The sequence below is a fragment of the Miscanthus floridulus genome, chromosome 13, assembly GCF_019320115.1.
Source record: "Miscanthus floridulus cultivar M001 chromosome 13, ASM1932011v1, whole genome shotgun sequence".
Taxonomy (NCBI): domain Eukaryota; kingdom Viridiplantae; phylum Streptophyta; class Magnoliopsida; order Poales; family Poaceae; genus Miscanthus; species Miscanthus floridulus.
In genome coordinates, this window is record NC_089592.1 from 6663773 (window position 1) to 6682416 (window position 18644).

An 18644-nucleotide genomic window follows, 5' to 3' on the forward strand; every position below is an offset into this window, starting at 1 on the left:
CCACATCTCCCTCTTCTATACAAGGCTGCGATGCCCCTCCACTTCATGCCCTCGAGGCGGCCCCACTTAGTCACCCCGTGCTCCGCCTCTCCATTGTCAGCGCGGAGGTCTAAGGCACCGCTGACGAGTTGCTAGACCAGGTGGACGCACGGTTCAAGTGTAAGCCTCGCGTCGCGCTGCAGGAGTAGACTTGCATGGCGTAGCTGTGCGCTCTGGGCTGCTCCATGACCTTGGATCCGGCTGGTGTGGTGCTCCTCACCGTGTCACTATCCTAGGTCCTCCTCCGAGCGACTGAGAGGGGCCACATATGCACTCTCCGATCTCGCCTTTACAGCTAACCTTGCTCACCTAAATTTTAGAACTACCTGCACCCATTTCTCCTCATGAGCTATCGGCCTTAATTTCTCCTCATGCCTGAGCTATCGCCTAAATTTTAGACCTTTGTGCTGACAATGGAGAGGCGGAGCATAGGGTGACTAAGTGGGGCCGCCTCGGGGGGCATGAAGTGGAAGGGTGTCGCTGCCTTGTAGAAGAGGGAGATGTGGATGCACCACTCCATGGAGCAGCCGAAGCCGTAGACATGCACGACACTAACGTCCTCATTGTCCACAACGACGGAGACAGAGGTGGAGGGGGTGTCTAGCAAGCGCATGGTAGAGGAGAGAAAGAGAGGAGATAAGTGAGAGACAATTAATACAGGGAGCCTTGTGATAAGGCCGGCTTCTAGAGGCTTCCATCAGCGCAAGTGCATTGGATCATCTGTTAGCGATGGATGGGTGTGTGTGCGTGCAAAGACAAAATTACCATTGGGAGAAATGAAGTCATTATCACATGTGGGAGGCTTTAACTAAGAATCTATCCTCTAAACATGCACGTCCTCGTCGTCGCTCGTGCTAACGTTGACAGCCGGTGACTGACAACCTCTATTGGTGATGAGCAGGTTGCTGCTGGTAATACTGTAGTGGATTGCATTTTTGTAGGCAACTTAAGTATCATTCATTGGACAACAATGTCTTCCTAAATAGATAATATATGTATTCTAAAAAAGCAAGTCTAGTGTTTGTGTTCATTTGCAACCCACGGCCCCACCCCCACCCCCGGGATATTTGCAGAAAAATACATAGCTCTGTTTTTCATTTTTTATGCACGCGCATTGTTTGTGTAACGGGCAAAAATACAGATCAAATAGAGGCAAGGTGCCGATGTCAAAAAAACTAGTTTTGTACAAAAGGCAGACTAGTTATTTAATGGCTAAACAGAAATGATCAGCATAACAGTAGAAAAAAAGGAAAGAATGATCAGTCAGCAACGATATGTCACCTGCATTAGTCAGCACCCCGCTCCCAATCTGCTCTTCCCTGCTCAACAAATGGAATCTTAGGCTTCCCCTTGTTACCTGCGCATGATTAAAGTCACTTAGAGCGCAGAGTAACGCTTGAAATTTTAAAGGGGAATACGGTAAAAAGAGTATATGAAAATAGGACCAGATGACTCACTCATGATGCCATGCAAAAAAAAAGTACAATAATATAGATACAGCATAGGGACACTACTTTGCAAAAATATAAAATGAAAAACAAAAAAAGCATGTTTCATTCACTGTTGTTGGGGCTAGATCTATTCATAGCCTGAACAGCTTTGTATGACGTCAAGAGCATCCATCTCTTTATTTGCTTTCTATTACTCCTTACCAATTCTACTCATCTACTGAACTAGCAGTTTAGGAGAAGGATTTGCAGCTTAAATTCTAGGGCTTTTGGTGACTGAAAAGTCTAATTACATTGACAATAATAGTTCATTACACATTGCTGCAAACAGTGGAGAGATTATCTAATTGGGGACTCTTGATTTTATAGTGTTGTCTTATGCCTAATAAGTCACATAAAAACAAACAGAGTGAAACGTCCATTCAAATGCAAATACAGAGAGAGAGGGGGGGGGGGAGAGAATGCCCTTCCATTAAAAAAGATGCCACAACTAAAATGTGTTAAAGCTGTACTTCATATTGATTTCCATGTTAAATATACACTACTTTTATGGTTCTAATTACCATGTCAAGTTTGAACTACAATAGAAAATTTTTCTAATTCCATGCTTTGTATGACATTGCCGGTTTTATTGTTTTAGTATGACTGCTGTAGTGTATCACTAATTATGGATGAATTAAACATTTTAGTTAGTAATGTTTTTACATGAAGGCTTTAGAAATCAAACAATGCCAGACCAACAGCCATCTTGTTTTTCGCCACTTGATGTTCTTTGCCCATCCTGTGCTGTGCATTGGGGAGAGCAGTCCGAGTCAGTATCATCAGTGGACAAGCATAGAGCTAGACATGGAAGGAGAAACAACCAGAGTCCAGAGGTTAGGAAGACAATGTCAGTCTAACCATGCATCGATCATGATCGATGGTGGCGTGAATGGCGGCAATCGGTAGCCAACATCATCCATCCTCTTGGAACAAAGAGCGAGGTTGACAAACCACTTGTCTTTGAATCTGTAGTTTGTACTTTGTGTTTCTATAATTCCTGCAATACACCATAGCTTGTTGTTTCAGAAATTATGATGACTAGCCTCTGAAAAGGCTATGTTGTAGCACTTATTTCGTGGAACGTTGTACCAATTACATTGAATGGTCCAATCTCTGAAAAGGCTAGGGTCTAAATTTATTACAAGACTACAACTTCTGAAAAGTCTACATAGGGTGATTTATTGCTTCACTGCAATCCTGAAAGCGGTAAGATTCCCATGTCGTCCTCTCCATGGACTATGCCCACTGCACCAAATAACCTATCTACATAAAGGCCTCATATGCCTTCCATACTACATCTCCTCAAGCCATCAAACTTCTATTGCACAACCATGTCTTCATGGAAGTCTGACCCATTTGGAGTGTCGGATTGGCATGAGCGGCCAAAGTGCCATTGCGTCTTTAGGACGATCTTGTGCGTCTGGATGGATCGACTTCTACGAGACAAATACAAGTGTAGGTACTTCACATGTCCCGATCTGGATGATGACTTCATGGTAACGATGATCACTAAATCCTTTATTTCTCATTATCATCTCTCAACCTGATTCATGTCATCTACATCTACACATGTAGCCTTGCAAGTACATTGAATGGGTGGATCGGGTGCCGCCGGCATGGCCACCCTCACGCCCAATGGAGGTGGAAAACAAAGGACAATACTTTGTCAAGATGACTCAGGCTTGTGAGTTAGAACGACAGATGTGACATGAGCAAGAGCGGTTGTCGGTGTTTCGAACAAACACCGGCTAGTAAATTTGTAATTGTTGCGCGTTAGGCCCGGATGGTGCACTAAAGGACACGAGGTTTATACTGGTTCGGGCTGAACGTCCCTACGTCCAGTCTGCTGCTGCTCGTGTTATTAGTACCGAAAAATGTTCGTAGTAGGGAGTACAAACAGTCGAGAGAGGGACGGGTCCTAAGTCTCTGATGGAATGGTCGAAAAGGTCGCCGAGAGCTTGGTCGCTGCTCAGCTGTATGTGAAGTGTCGTGTGTGTTGAACTTATCCGTCTAAAGTCGATCCCCTTAGTGGGGGCCCTGCCCTCCCTTTTATAGACCAAGGGGGGAGCAGGGGTTACAGATGGGAGAAAGAGGAAAATACCGAAGGTATAGAAGGTCCTTCGAGGGAGCCGGGTCTTCCTTTTTCCCTGTGCCTGCCCTGCTTAACATGGCAGACCGTGTCAGAGGTGGCGTGTTTGCTGATCCTCGTAGGCCATGCCTAGGCCCCTTTTAGCAAGTGGGTTCGTCCCATCCTACGCCGGTGGACGGTGCGATGTGCCGGAGAGCCGAGCTGTGACCCCTCGGGGAGTAATCAGGGTAGTGACCATACGTCCATCACTGTAGATGATGTGGGTTCCATCTTGGACCATAGTGGCTGTCATATGCCTGTGTTAGTATCCACGCCCGAGGGCTGAAGGCGGCGCCTACTACACTGTGGAACAAAAGTCGACGCCCACAACACTATTCGGGCACTGTTATGATGGAAAGGGCTTAAAGCACCCGTCCCATCATATTCTGATGGTACCTTCCTGCAGGCGCACAGGGCATGGCCCTCGATATCATGGTTGACTCGAATGTCCTGCCGTACCCTGTGCTCGTCTTCATGAAGGAGCAGGGTGCAACCGTCGGGTAAGGCGGAGCCCACCCTCGGACGTCGGACGAGGCGGAGCTAGCCCTTAGGCCCTCGGATGTCGGGTGAGGCGGAGCCCGCCCTCGGACGTCGGGCGAGGGGAGCCAGCCCCTAGCCGTCGGGCGAGGCGGAGCCCGCCCTCGGATGTCAGGCGAGGCGGAGTCCAGCCCTCAGGGGTCGGGCGAGGCGGAGCCCACCCTCGGATGTCGGGTTAGGCGGAGCCAGCCCCTAGCCGTCGGACGAGGCGGAGTCAGCCCTTAGCCGTCGGTCGAGGCGGAGTCCAGCCCTCGGGGGTCGGGCGAGGCGGAACCAATCTTCCGTCGTTCGGGCAAGAAGCGTAGAAGCGTTCTTGTCTGACTGGAAGTGTCAACGTTTGATGGTTATCAGTCCCACCTCATTGGGTATCCCGGTATTAGGTCCCCGACAGCGGTGATTGAGGGTGTATCAAATCCGTCTGAAGGGCAAGATGGATGAGCTTGCAAGGAGGCGGGAGCAGTTAAGTCTACGTGAAGCAGCAATCAAGCATCAGGAGGAAGAGTTTCAAGCTCGTGAGGCAACTCTCAAGAACAAGAGTGACAGGAAGAAGGGTGCAGCAGAACAATCTTCAAGGTGTGAGAGTAAGGGGAAACAACCACACTACACCCAGTAGGAAAAATGTAATAGACTCACAAAGTTATATTCCCTAAGGCATGTGAGGACTAGTGGTGGAGCTCTGAACATTAGAAGTACTGAGTTCCACACATGCCATTGCAAGTCGTGCTTCGTTTAATTTCTCTAAGACATGCTAGTATTAGCGGTGGGACTAGTTACCTAAGCTACCAAGAGTTCCACACATGCCATTTATTATTGCAGGTTTGGTCCATGTAGCGTGTTGGGTTAACATTAGAATGTGTTTGTTCCTTCAAAAGGTTTTGTGTTCCTTGAATAGTACTGAAGTTATGGTTGATCAGGTTATGTCCAGAAAAGGAGAGCAAAGTTGTTGCTTGAAAAGTGCTAAAGTTAGTTTTGTGTCAAGTGAAGGTTATGTCTGAAAAAGAGGAGCATATCAGGTGATGGTTGTGTCCGCAAAAGAAGCAACATCATGAAATAGAGTAATCGGCTACTAGGGGCCGATTGGCCTGCCAACTAGGAGCTGACTAGGCCTGTCAGCTATCCAACTACCGATAGGATTGCTATCGGCGCCGACAGGCTGTCCCGGTGGGCGTGGTTGGCACATAGACCTGTCGGCTTCTGAGTACCCAACAAGTTCCTTGTCAGCAGCCAACGCGATGCTATACTTGCTATTTTTGTGCAACAGCTTCTAGATTTTCAATTAACTAATAAAAAATATTATTTTAAAAAAATCGTGTTTTCCTCAGCTGCCGTGTGGAATGTGCCTGGCTGCTAGCCTGAAATTGACACGTGGTTGTCTTTGGTCTATGCTCGGTCAAAATAGAGGCCACCATGACCAGTGCGAAGACTCTGTGATGTGTTTATACTATGTCCAAATACACGCTCAGTTCTCAAACTTCTCTCCTAGTTGAGCTCATCACATTGAGAGATGGACTGCTCCAACACCATGTTGGATTTGCTCGTACTTGCATCCTTATGGACGGCAGTAGCAGGGACCTCAGCAGTAGCAAGGAGCAGAGAGAGTCCTAGAACAGAGTCTCTTAGCCATCTGATCACCCACAAGGCCATGGTCAGAAGGTTAGAGCTAGATCTCTACAGGGCCATGGAGCCCATACAACTTCTTCCAATTACACCAGCCTTCCCTCAGCTGCCACGCTTGCTGGCTGCCAAACAAGCTGCGGCAACCTGAGCTTTGAGTACCCATTTGGCATAGGACCTGATGATCGTTGCTTCAGGGGTCCTGACTTCAGGCTCTTCTGCAACAGCACCGCTCAGCCCCCTCAACTATTCTTACACGACGGTACCAAAGTTTATACTAGTATTGATGATTTTGGTTACAACAGTTTTGGAGCCTCCTTTTCTCAAGTAATCCCCATAAAGCCTGGTGTTGATGTCTACAACATGTCACTGAAGGCTCCAGGAAATTCTTTTGCTATTGTGGTGATGTTGGATCTTTGCATCGTTGGCTGCGACCTGGATGTGCTCTTAAAAGATCAATACACAGGTTCCTTTAAAGTCATCAGCACGGTTAACTGCCCCAACAAAACGATTGCAGAGATGTTGTATGCGCAGGCAGGATCCTGATGGGGGTGGTTGCACCTTCATATTCGCTGACATACCTGTTCGAGCTCTTGAATTTCAGTTTGTGCTTCACAAAAGGGGTAGGGGGACTGAAAAAGTCTCTAGTTTGAGCATCCTATGGGATAGAATCAATATAACTGTTAAGACTCCCATTGAGTGGAGCATCACTGACGATACAAGATGCCCCAGCAACAATGAAGACAGGAGGAACTCAGCTTGTGTTAGTGAACACAGTGGTTGCAGGACGCAGATGTTCTTGGATCATGGTTATGCCTGCCAGTGCAACAATGGATACGAGGGAAATCCTTATATCTATGATGGCTGCATGAATGATAAAGGTGATTTCATATATGCAATGCCCAGTGATTTATTTTGATCACCTTCCCTAATTGTTTCATTGTTCTATTATCTGTCAAATTAATCACTTCGTTGAAAAAATAGTTTGCTTTTTCTATAGTTATTCAATTCAGCTTCACAAAATTGCATGGTTCTTTTAATTTGTCTGATAGGACTATCAACTCTTGCGTATGTTAATATTTATCACTTCAGCAACTTAAATTTCTTCATGTAAACAGGATATAATCCGAAAGCACTAAAGGAGAATTGTTCTCACCACTGTGGGAACATTACTGTCCCGTTTCCTTTTGGCCTAGAAGAAGGTTGCTCTGCAAGGAGACTTTTCCAACTCAACTGCTCAGACCCGGCACATTCTGTCCTTCAATACAATGACCAGCTTCAAGTGACATACATAGATGTGAGTGAGGGCCTTGTCAGCATGAAATTCAACTTAAGTTGGGAATATTTGACTACGGAACTGGATTTGCAGATATATTCTAATGAACCTGGCCTATTTTTTTTTAGATGAAAGGTTTCCCCTGCTTTATTTGCATAAAGCACTCCACATCGTTCAGCACAGCGTATCAGGCGCGCCCGCCAGAGTTACAGTTCTAAGACAAAACGAAAAGCCTAATGGCCAAAACGTCAAAGACGAGCACCCAAAGAACACTCGCACTAATTATTACACATCTTCTCTTGCGTCTCCTCAGACTGAATCACATTTATGGAGCCCAGAGCCGAAGATTGCAATGCCAATGTCTCCAACCTTTATCTCTTTTCCCCATCCCAACAGTCCCCTGGTGGCTGGCTCGCTTTTCTCTCCAGGTCCCTCCTCACTGAGTCCACCATGGTTTCCAGGTCCGCTGCCAACTCCTCCTTCCAATTGATCTGTGCCGGGCGCCTCGACACTTCTTCTAGCCTGAGTATTCTGTCCTCCAGCAACACTCCAGTGTCCTGCTTGAACATTGGGAGCCAGCCTCTTAGCATCTTTGCGATCCTGATCAGCACCATCTTTGTACCTAGCCAAAACACCCCCTGAAAGCAAATTTCATTTCTTAACTTCCATAAGGACCACAAAACAGCAGATGAAATCACATTAGTAACCATATGTTTCTTATTCGCAACCCACAACTTAGCTACAGACTCATAATCAGCACCGATATTCTCCCCTAACACCTCAGCAACCAAACTCCACACATTCACAGCTACACAGCATTCAAAGAAAACATGCCGAATGGATTCCTGTTCACTACAAAATAGGCAAGTGGGATCCAAAACATCCCTTCTTTTTTGCAAGTTGTCCCTCGTAAGAATTCTATTATGCGAGAGCAACCACAGAAAGAACTGTACTCTAGGTGGAATCACAAGCTTCCATATGGCGTGAATATAAACCGGAAACACACCTCTACAATTAATCCTAGCATACAAGGATTGGACAGCGTAAGCGCCATGAGAGGTATAACTCCACACTATCTGATCCTCTTCATCGTTGAGGATGGTATCCTCAACCACACCACATAGTTCCCACCACATGTTCCTAAGAGCCTCAGAAACATTCCTTCTAAAAGTGAGCATAAGCTCATGCCCATCCCAGACCTGGCTTAAAGCCTTACCATGCTGTTCATTAATGACATACAAAGGCCAGAACATAATGGCCAAACTTGTATTTCCTACCCATTGATCTTCCCAAAACCTTACCTTTCTCCCATTCCCTACTACCCATCTGACACCCATATGAGCTGCTTGGGCTGCCCAGAGGACCCCTTTCCAAAAAGGGGAGGATCCAAGATCTGGGCGGCAAAAAATGTTCGGATCATTGGTATTATACTTAAAATCTACAATTTTAACCCAAATAGCGTTCTTATGCAGATGATATCTAAAGATCCATGAAGCTAACAAAGCTAAATTTAAGCTCCTCAGATCTGGGATACCTAGCCCTCCTCCTTCTTTCTTTTGAGCCACTAACTGCCAGCTGGCTAGGTGATACTTATGCCTATCATCAGAGTTATTCCACAGAAAATGTCCCATCTGAGAGTTAATCATTTTGATAGCCCACTTAGGGAACTTTATAATGGACATCAAGTAAATTGGAATACTAGTCAGACAAGCTTTTAACAAAACCATCCTCCCAGCATAAGACAGAAGCCTACCCCTCCAACCAGCTATCCTTTTGATAATCTTATCTACCACAGGTTGTAGGTCTTTCCTTTTAAGCTTATTATAATGAAGGGGAACTCCCAAGTATTTAATGGGAAATTCACCTTTTTTGCAACAGAAAAGTCTAGCAAACTCATTAGCCTGATCCTCTTCTAAACCCACCGTCAACAAATCACTCTTATCATAATTAATCTTCATGCCTGACATTTGCTCAAAGCAAACTAGAAGCCATTTCAAATTACAAGCTTTCCCTAGATTATTTTCTAAGAAAAGCAGTGTATCATCAGCATATTGCAAGCTGATGATACCACCCTCTACCACTTGTGGTAATAACCCAGTAATCAGTCCATGCCTAGCTGCTTTCATAAGCATTCTAGAAAAAACGTCAGCTACTAAGTTGAAAAGCAAAGGGGATAAAGGGTCTCCCTGCCTCAGGCCCTTCCCAGACTTAAAAAAGATACTATTCTCATCATTAATACAAATACAAATAGAACCTCCTCTAACAACATGTCTAAGCCAGCCTCTCCATCTTCCACCAAAACCCCTAGTCTCAAACATCTCCTCAAGGAAAGACCAGCTGACCCTATCATAAGCTTTTTCATAGTCTAGTTTCAACACCACACCTTCCTGTTTTCTTTTATGGATCTCATGAATAATTTCATGTGCAGCCACAACACTCTCCAAAATAAACCTTCCTTTAATGAAGGCAGTTTGGTTGTTCGCCACTAACCTATCCGCTACTCTCACCATTCTATTATTCAACAATTTGGAGAAAATTTTAAAACTACAGTTAATTAGGCTAATCGGCCTGAATTTCTTCAGCACCTTAGCCTCAGGTTCTTTAGGGATCAATGTTATCATGGTGTAATTCAACCTGTCAAGATTCAGATCCCCTTGTTCAAACACTCTTATAAGCTTCATAAAACCCCCCTTAATTAGATCCCAAAAGACTTGATAAAAAAGGAAAGAGAAGCCATCAGGGCCTGGGGCTCCTTCAACATAAGAGCTAAAAACAACCTCTCTAACTTCATTTTCAGTAAAAGGAGCCTCTAACAGCTCATTTTCCAAGGCAGTCACTTTCTCATCTACTCCCCAGAAATCTTGTCCTAATTTAACTCCACTATCTTCTTCTTTACCAAATAAATTTCTGTAAAAATCAACAGCATGCTCAAGCATGCCTTTATTATCCTCTATCCAACCATCAGGGCCTTCCAACCCAGAAATGCGTTTTTTCCTATTTCTTTGATTTGCCACAGCTTGAAAATATGATGTGTTTCTATCTCCCTCTTTAACATTTCTATCCCTTGCTCTCTGTCTAGCTTTAATCTCCTCTAACTTCCAAATAGATTCTAGGTTTTTAACAATCTCCTTCATCCTGTTTCTTTCCATCTCAGTAATATCAAAGTTCTCATATTTCAAGTCTAGCAGATCATACTCCTTAAGGAGTTCTAACTTTTGTTTTCTAACCTGTGCATTAATATTTACTGCCCACCCCTTAACCTTCTTTCTAACCAATCTAATTTTAAACTGCCAAATATCTAACGGGTCTGTGAAAGCACAAGAAGTGTTCCATAAATTTGCAATAAGCTCCTTGAAATCAGGCTGTTGTAACCACCACTTCTCAAATCTAAACATACTAGGTTTCCTTCTCTCCTCCAAGCCAAAATTAAGGATAAGAGGAACATGATCACTGCTTGCTCTAGATCTAGTAGACACAGAGGCAAAAGGAACCTTAAGTTCAAAATTGGTTGTGCAGAAAATTTTGTCAATAGCAGCCAAAATAGGCTGCTCTTGATTATTTGTCCAGATAAACGCTCTAGATGAAGGTTTTAGTTCAATCAAACCAAACTTGTTAACCCAGTCTATGAACAGATCAGCCCATTTGTGGTTAATGACTCCATTACTTTTATCTCTAACATTACAGACTAAATTAAAATCTCCACCTATCACAGTAGGACCATCCCAATTATCAAGTAAAGTTTCAAGTTCATTAATGAACTCTTGTTTCCCTTCATCATAAGGTGAACCATAGACCGTAATCAGTCTCCACACAAAATTGTCATGACAATTTCTAACTATTGCAGCTACACTGTACACTCCTATCTTCCAGGCCAAGACCTCAAACTTTCTTTCACTAAAGCCAACAAGGATACCACCAGCTGTACCCTACGCAGGGAGGTAATTCCAGTTAAAGTCTTTTTACACATATTTTAGAAAAGAATCCTGAAAAGTCTCTTTTTTTGTTTCTTGAAAGCCAACAAAATCTAACTGATTCTCTTTAACAAAATCCATGATACATTGCAACCGGCCTTCTTTATTAAGACCTCTAATATTCCATAGAGCTCCTATCATTTTTCAACTTAAATGGACTCTTATCACAGCTTTTAGAAGCTACTCGCACCCAAGACTGTTCCTTCCCATCTAACTGATCCTTTAGAGGGTCAGAAATACAAACTAGTGGAGGGAAATCCTCACAAACTAAAACACTATCAAGATTTGCAGGTAAAGTAGTCTCAGGTCTACTTTCCTCAAACTCCCTTCTATTAGCTAACTCTTTCTGCTTCAATAACTCTATTTTTTTAATTGATTACAGGTATCAATACCCAGAGATATATTAGCAATACTAGCTTTTTGAAGTAAATTCGTAGTGCTTTCAAAAGCAAAAGAAGATTTGTGTTTAGTACCTGTCTCCAGATTCTTAATTTTCTTAAAATCCTGAGCTTTCTCCAACATAGTGCGCCCATCCTCCGGCTGTCTTCTGGATCTGGGGCATCTAAGAGTTGGGCCCCACTTGTTTTTCCTTTTCTGGCACTTGTTGATCAGCTGCTCCTTAATTGTTATAGCTTCCCTATTCAACTCCTTCTGAAACAATCCCTCTTCTTGCAGACTAGACAATTCTTCACCTTCTTCCATATGTTCAGTATCACTGGCTTCCACCTCCTCCTCAGAAACTTCCAGCTCCATTTTTCTTAACAGAGATGAGCATTCCTCAGTTGCAATATCTTGCTTAGCCATTCTTCTAAATTCCTCCCACTTGGAATGATGTGACTCCTCATTCAGCAAACTCAAAAGCTTGTTACCAACTATCTTACACTCAGACTCCTTCACCTGGATAGTTACTGGTGTTTCATATTCATCCATCTCAGCACATCCCTCAAGGTTACTCTGAAACTCTTCCTTCTCATAACTCTTCACACCAGAACATCCCTCAAGGGAGCTCTAAAATTTTTCTTCAGAAAACTGAGTTGAATTCACACACCCCAAATCAGTCTGTAAATTGTTCTTCCTTACAGACTTAAATCTGTCCCTCATATTCAAGCAAAGATCTTCCCTCTGAGTCACATCAGTATAACTCGGTTGCAGCACCCTTAATGCATCCTGAGCAGTTAACTGCTTAGCTTGATCTGACATCATCTGCACCATAATACACTCCTGATTCATTGCATCTTCTGTCCTCACCTCCATATTAACTGTCTTGCTTCCTATACTCTTGGTCATAGAAGTTTTTGGTGTCCTTTGCTTTGTGTCTTCAGCAGGCTTGGACAGATGGTTCATCTCTTCATCAGAGTCATACAAGTCATCTGTCTCATCATCATTACCCGGGTTGCCTTTATCATCACCCCCACCATCATCATTATCCTTGTCATCAGCAGCTTTACCTTCATCAGCTCCATCTTCCACTATCAGCTCAATAACATACAGCTTCATCCCCATCTCATATAACCTTTGCCTAGGAATTTTCATCCCATTCCTACATGCCACTTTAACTCTGATGACCTCATAAAAGGTCTTGAAAACTGTGGACCAATCAACCTCAGTCAGTAAGACAAACCCAGAAGCTATTTGAGCAAAAACTTTCCAATGACAGTATCTAGGTGGTATGCCTCTTATCTCAACCCATACCTCCTCCAATTCACTGTGTGGTTTCAAATCACCAATCCATTCAAGCACCTCCACTTGAACCCCATCCTTCCTCAGATTAAAGGAAGGGTAATTCTTTATGTCACTAACCCTCTTATGAGGAGGAAATCTCACCAAAAATCTCCCAGGTTCTAGTTCTCTGATTTGCCAAGGCCAATCCTTACTATATATGTCAGATAACTCCACTTCCAATTCAGCCAAGGTAATCTGTCCCTTCTTAACTCCAACCACTCCACAATTAGTCAGATTCAGCCATTGAGTAGATTCCACACTTGGCACATCTAAATGATAAAAACCAAGCCCCAGACTAGAACTACCCACATACGCTGCAACAAGGTGATCTGATTTCCATTTTGGACAAACATTCATATGGTGCCCCGGAACTCCACAGATAAAGCAAACCTTAGGACGAGTACAAGTACCCACAAAATGCCCAGGCTCTCCACAGTTATAACAAGTAAGCTTCCTATATCTGGGATCTATGCTGAAAGGCGGATGAAGAATCAGAGTACCTTGTCCACGCCCCTGTGCAGGTGTTCTCCGAGGTGGAGGTTGCTGTGGTTGTCGCAGCTGCTGCGGTGGATGTTGTTGCGGACGGGGTGGTGGAGGTGGGCGAGTAGCACCTTGCTGCCTCCATCCGAGGTCCTGCCTCCCCTGCTGGGTCGGACCCCTGTGGTCGTTGTGTGGTGGCGGTGGAGGACGAGCCGGCCTTTGAAGGGGCGGACGCCGTGGCTCAGGCTGCCAAACCCATCTTCCCCCCTCCTCCATCTTCTTCTTCTGAAGCACCTCAGCAAAGGTCTCCTTCTCACCCCCTCTCCCCCAAATGTCCCTTGCGAAACTGACCTTCACCGGTGGCTTCACCAACCGATCCGATTTCTGCACCGGGTAGCAATCCGCGGACGAGAAACTCCTCGAATCCACCAACTCTCGCCGGATCCAGAACAAACTGTCAGCACTCAGGAGATTGGTGGAGGGAGCTTGTGGTCTAGGGTTACGGCGAGGCGGCGGAGAGTCAATGGCCCAGAGTTGGCCGAAAAACTCGACCACCACCTCGTCCTCGTGCTTCTCCAGATCCAACTGCCCCCTTTGTGAGTCACAATCCCCCCTCTTCTCTCTGATATGTGGGGCAGAGGGCTTCCTCCTCTGGCTTGCGGACCCGGCCTTATTGCGGGGCCGCGTCGTCATCCATGGAGGGTAAGGCCATGGTGGAGGATCGAGCTCGAGCCCCGTGCGCCCCCGCATGGCAGTCTCCAGAGACGAGCCCAGGGATGGTGGACGTGACATAAGGCTAACTTGCGCGTGGGGGTTTTGGCGGAGTGATCTTTTGGATGAGGCTGAACCTGGCCTATTTGTGGATCCTTTGGAATCAGCCTCTTTGCAGTGGGCGGTTGCTAATCTAACCTGCCAACTGGCAAAACAGAATGCGTCTGGATATGCTTGTGTGAGTAACCATAGCACTTGCCTCAGTGTTATAAGCTCCTCAGAAGGATATGTTGGTTACAGATGCAAATGCTTACCAGGTTTTAAAGGAAATCCGTACATCCAAGATGGATGTTATGGTACTCCCTCCCACACCTCCCCCTTTGACCTATTATGTAATATGTATAGCCATGATATTTTTGCGTCATTTCGTAACAAAATTACATATTCTTTTTGCAAGTTTTATGTCACCTTATATGCGAATATGGCTACAGATATTGATGAGTGTCAGCTGTCGCCAGGCATTTGCAGAAGTGTAGTTTGTCTTAATACCATAGGAAACTTCACTTGCACTGAGTGTCCTCGCCACACGATTTATGATATAGGTGCAAATCAGTGCACTCCAGCATCAAAGAAAAACTTCATGTTAGGTGAGTGCCATCAGTGGCGGACCCAGCAGGTAGCATGGGTAGGCCCAGGACTACCCACAAATTTGGCCTAAAATTCTATTACTACTTTTCAGAAACTGGTCCACGGTCACTCTCGTCTCAGTCTAGGCCGAAGACACCGCAAATCCACGAGCTCTTCAAAAAAAATAACGCGCCCGAGAGGGATCGAACCGGAGACCTCGTGCCTCGGGCTGCAACACGCTTACTAGTCCAGCTACGAAAGTTGATTGTATAGGCAATACCCGCAACCTTATTTAATAAGGGAAAACAGGAAAAAATACCCCTTAATTAATCACTCCTGGGTATGCTAAATCATATACTAAACGACTTTCTTTACCGGTATGGAGTATTTATGTAAGTTTTGAACATTTTAAATGTATTATCGTAATTTGGTTAATTTATAGCTATGTTTGCCGAACTTTTTGTTTGGATTTTATAGTATTACACATGAAATTTTTTTACCAGACCCTGGTCTCAGATCCTGGGTCCGCCGGTGAGTGCCATATTTGTCATTTCTGCACCAGACAATGTGGTCTTAATATATGCAAACTGGGGCATTATTCTTGTAGGTATCATAATTGGGCTGAGCTGTGGTCTTGGCATTCTTCTTCTAGGCTTAAGTGCAGTAGTGCTCATTAGAAGATGGAAAAGAAATGCCCAGAAGAAACTAAGAAGGAAGTATTTCCGAAAGAACCAAGGCCTTCTCTTAGAGCAACTAATATCATCAGACGAAAATGCAAGTGAGAATACAAAGATTTTTTCCTTAGAAGAGATAGAAAACGCAACAAATAACTTTGATCCCGCACGTATTCTTGGTCATGGAGGACATGGCACAGTATACGAAGGTATCTTATCTGATCAACATGTGGTGGCTATCAAGAAGTCCAAGCTTATCAAGGATGGTGAAATCAATGATTTCATCAACGAGGTTGCAATCCTCTCTCAGATAAATCACAGAAACATTGTGAAACTCTTTGGGTGTTGTCTTGAAAGTGAGGTCCCCTTACTAGTATACGATTTCATTCCAAATGGTTCTTTGTTTGAAACTCTTCATGCTGATTCTTCAAGTAGTGGATCCTCCTTACCGTGGAATGATTGTCTAAGGATTGCCACAGAAGCTGCAGGAGCCCTGTACTATCTCCACTCTGCTGCCTCGATATCAATCTTCCACCGCGATGTGAAGTCCTCTAACATACTCCTAGATGGAAACTATACTGCTAAAGTTTCCGATTTTGGCGCTTCAAGATCTGCCCCAATTGATCAAACCCATGTCAGTACCAATGTGCAGGGCACCTTTGGTTACTTGGATCCAGAATATTACCAAACTGGGAAGCTAAATGAGAAGAGTGATGTTTACAGCTTCGGCGTGGTACTTCTAGAGCTTCTTCTGAGAAAACCACCAGTTTTTACAACTGAATCAGGAACGAAGCAGAACCTGTGTAACTACTTCCTTTCAGAGATCGTGACGAGGCCGACCACAGGGATAATAGCTGCTGAAGTTCTTGAGGAAGCAACAGAGGACGAGATTGAAAAGGTCGCATCCCTTGCGGAGATGTGCTTGAGGCTGCGAGGTGAAGAAAGGCCGACAATGAAGCAAGTAGTCATAACACTACAGCTTTTACTAGCAGAAAGGATGAACTCTTCCCATGTTGATACAGGAAACGAGCAATACACATTCAGCCAATGGTGACAAGAAGAGCTTTAGCCTCTCGCCGGCAATCCTTCTCTGTTGAATCGAACAATGGGGCTAATGCAGCACCTCAGCGCAGCTATAACTACTCTAGCTTACAGCGAGAGTTTCTATCATCAGCTAGTCTACCACGTTAGATGTATTATTGGTATTTATTACCGGCTACTGTTGAAATGGTTGGTTTTGCTTATCCCTATCAAATGTTATGTGCACAGATATATGACTACAGTAAGGGCTTCGACCTAAGAAGCTGAGCTGAATGTTGTCTGGAACCTGTAAACGCTGAGCGTCGCAATGTGTTGTTGCGCCTTTGTCTGAAGAACCCTTAAACTAATATTTATTTTGGTCCTATTTGCGATGCATATGGACTGAGGCAGGGTCCCCAGAACTCTGACTACAGTCCTCTTTTGTTATGTCAAATTTTGAATAACTACATTTCTATAAATAGCACCATTTAATGGACTTATTTGGAACAAGATGTAATTAATTTGTTGCCTTCAACTTAGGTTGGTCCACTTGTACATGGACAAGCTACCCAAGACGCAGTGAAAACCTGCAATGCTTAGTTTCTAACAGGCAATCGTCAGTTCTCGCTGTCAGTTGTACGCCGGCTTCATTTTACTGGCTATGCCTCTGCCAGTTTACCGATTGAAGTATTCTCCAATTGGAAGCAGTAGTGATTTAAGACGAAAGCAACCCCAGAAATCAAGGAGGGGGAACAAAAATGCTAACTAGCATTTCTGCTGGCTATGAGGCATTTCGACAAACACTTTGGAAGCACTCACCTAGTTTTCGAGCTCAAACATCAGTCGACACTCACCTCCAGTTGTGATGCCCCATGGCGCGGCGCATCACCGAGCGGCTGGTCCTGGACTACCGACAGGCCTGTCCGCATTCGGCAGGCGCCGCTGGACGCTGACTGACTGTACACTGTAGCCACGGTGTCGGTGGACGGCATGCCCTGTGCCCCGGCGGCGTGGCCTCTGCTCTCTGCTTTCCCATTGCACGTCTCCACTTGAGTCTGTAGTAGCGGAAGTCCTGCTGCCGTCCTGGTCGTGGTCGAGCAGGGAGCAGCGCGACGGCCACCCTGCTCGCACAGACACACGGTCGACGCGACCCGGCCGTTGCAGGAGATGTGCTGGAGTACTAGCAGACACCGGCGCTGCCTGCCAGCAAACCACTAGTCCCGGCCTCTGAGCGCCGGAGGAGCCGCACTTGCACTACGTGGACGTGGCGGTGTCTGAATACTCTTCAGCAGCCTGAGTATTGTTATCCTGATCGGTCCAGGTCCGTCCAGCTGCATGCGTGTGCCAAAGACGTGCTGCAGCCATGCCTTCTCCTCCTCCTCCTCCTCTTCTTCTTCTTCAACGAAGAAAGAAAACATATATCGTGAATTGGTCTGTCAACGTTTAATGTAGTGCGATAATTGCTCTGGAACGTTTTGAAACCAGCGGAAAGTCAAATGATATAAGAAAAACGTGATGGGTCGTCTGATTTAAAAGTCAAGAGGCATTCGATCTCTTGGTCCAGGAAGTAACCGTTGTGGACATCTGTCATGGATGAGAGTTGTGTTTCATTCCTGTAAAACTATTTCTTCAAAGTTTAAAAGCTTCGGGCCAGCCCCAACGACACCGCTTCGCCCCACCGACACCTCGAGGAGCCTGGCTCCCTCTCCTACTTACCTCTATGCTTAGGGTGATTCAAGGGAAAAAAATTTAAATAATATTTCTTTAATGAATAATTGCAAATCTAGTAGATGTTATACAAAAATTATAGATATGGCACCCTATCGGCCACTGGACCGCCGACAGGGACCTTGTCGGCCACTGGATGCCGGTCCTGATAGCAGACTTGTCGGTTGCTAGGTGGCCGACATGCCCTATCGGCATTCGGCAGGCCGATAGGCCAGTCGTTACTCCAGTGGCCCACGAGCATGTCGGGTATCCAGCTCCCAATTACACTATTCCATGCGAAAACTACGTCGTTTGTCCCTGAAAATGGTACGAGCCTACAAAGGCAATGTCGTTTGTCTGTTGAATTGTCCTTTGCCTCAATGCAGACGTCATAAGTTATTGGAGCGTTGCCTCCATTAAATGGTTGTAAAGCGACTAATATGGTTACAGGCATCAGAAATCCAGGAGTACATTAGTTCACATCGATGCAACCATACAATCATATGACTAATACAGGTCAACCAGCACAAGGCCCACGTTTGATGGCCTGTGCTCCTCGGTGATGAATCTGCATCGTAGGGTAAGTGAGCTGGTCTAGAGGATGGCGCTGGCATGCCGGCGGGGTTGACTTGTAGGCTGAGTACCCTC

General features: G+C 45.2%; 1 protein-coding gene across 3 annotated transcripts; it reads left to right on the forward strand.

Moving 5' to 3' along the window:
- The first annotated feature begins 5600 nt into the window (after window positions 1–5600).
- Window positions 5601–16672, forward strand: LOC136501238 (wall-associated receptor kinase 3-like). Of its 3 annotated transcripts, none has more exons than XM_066496735.1 (3): window positions 5601–6689; window positions 14460–14615; window positions 15203–16672. In XM_066496735.1, exons 1-3 carry the CDS (start codon window positions 6335–6337, stop codon window positions 16321–16323), a joined length of 1632 nt encoding a protein of 543 aa, XP_066352832.1. In that variant the 5' UTR covers window positions 5601–6334; the 3' UTR covers window positions 16324–16672. The 3 variants fall into 3 exon arrangements, 2 of the variants coding, with proteins under 2 accessions (XP_066352832.1, XP_066352833.1); XM_066496736.1 differs by lacking the exon at window positions 5601–6689 and adding an exon at window positions 14107–14324; XR_010770205.1 differs by lacking the exons at window positions 14460–14615; window positions 15203–16672 and adding an exon at window positions 6927–7198 and having other exon boundaries at window positions 6552–6689.
- The last annotated feature ends 1972 nt before the right edge of the window (window positions 16673–18644 follow it).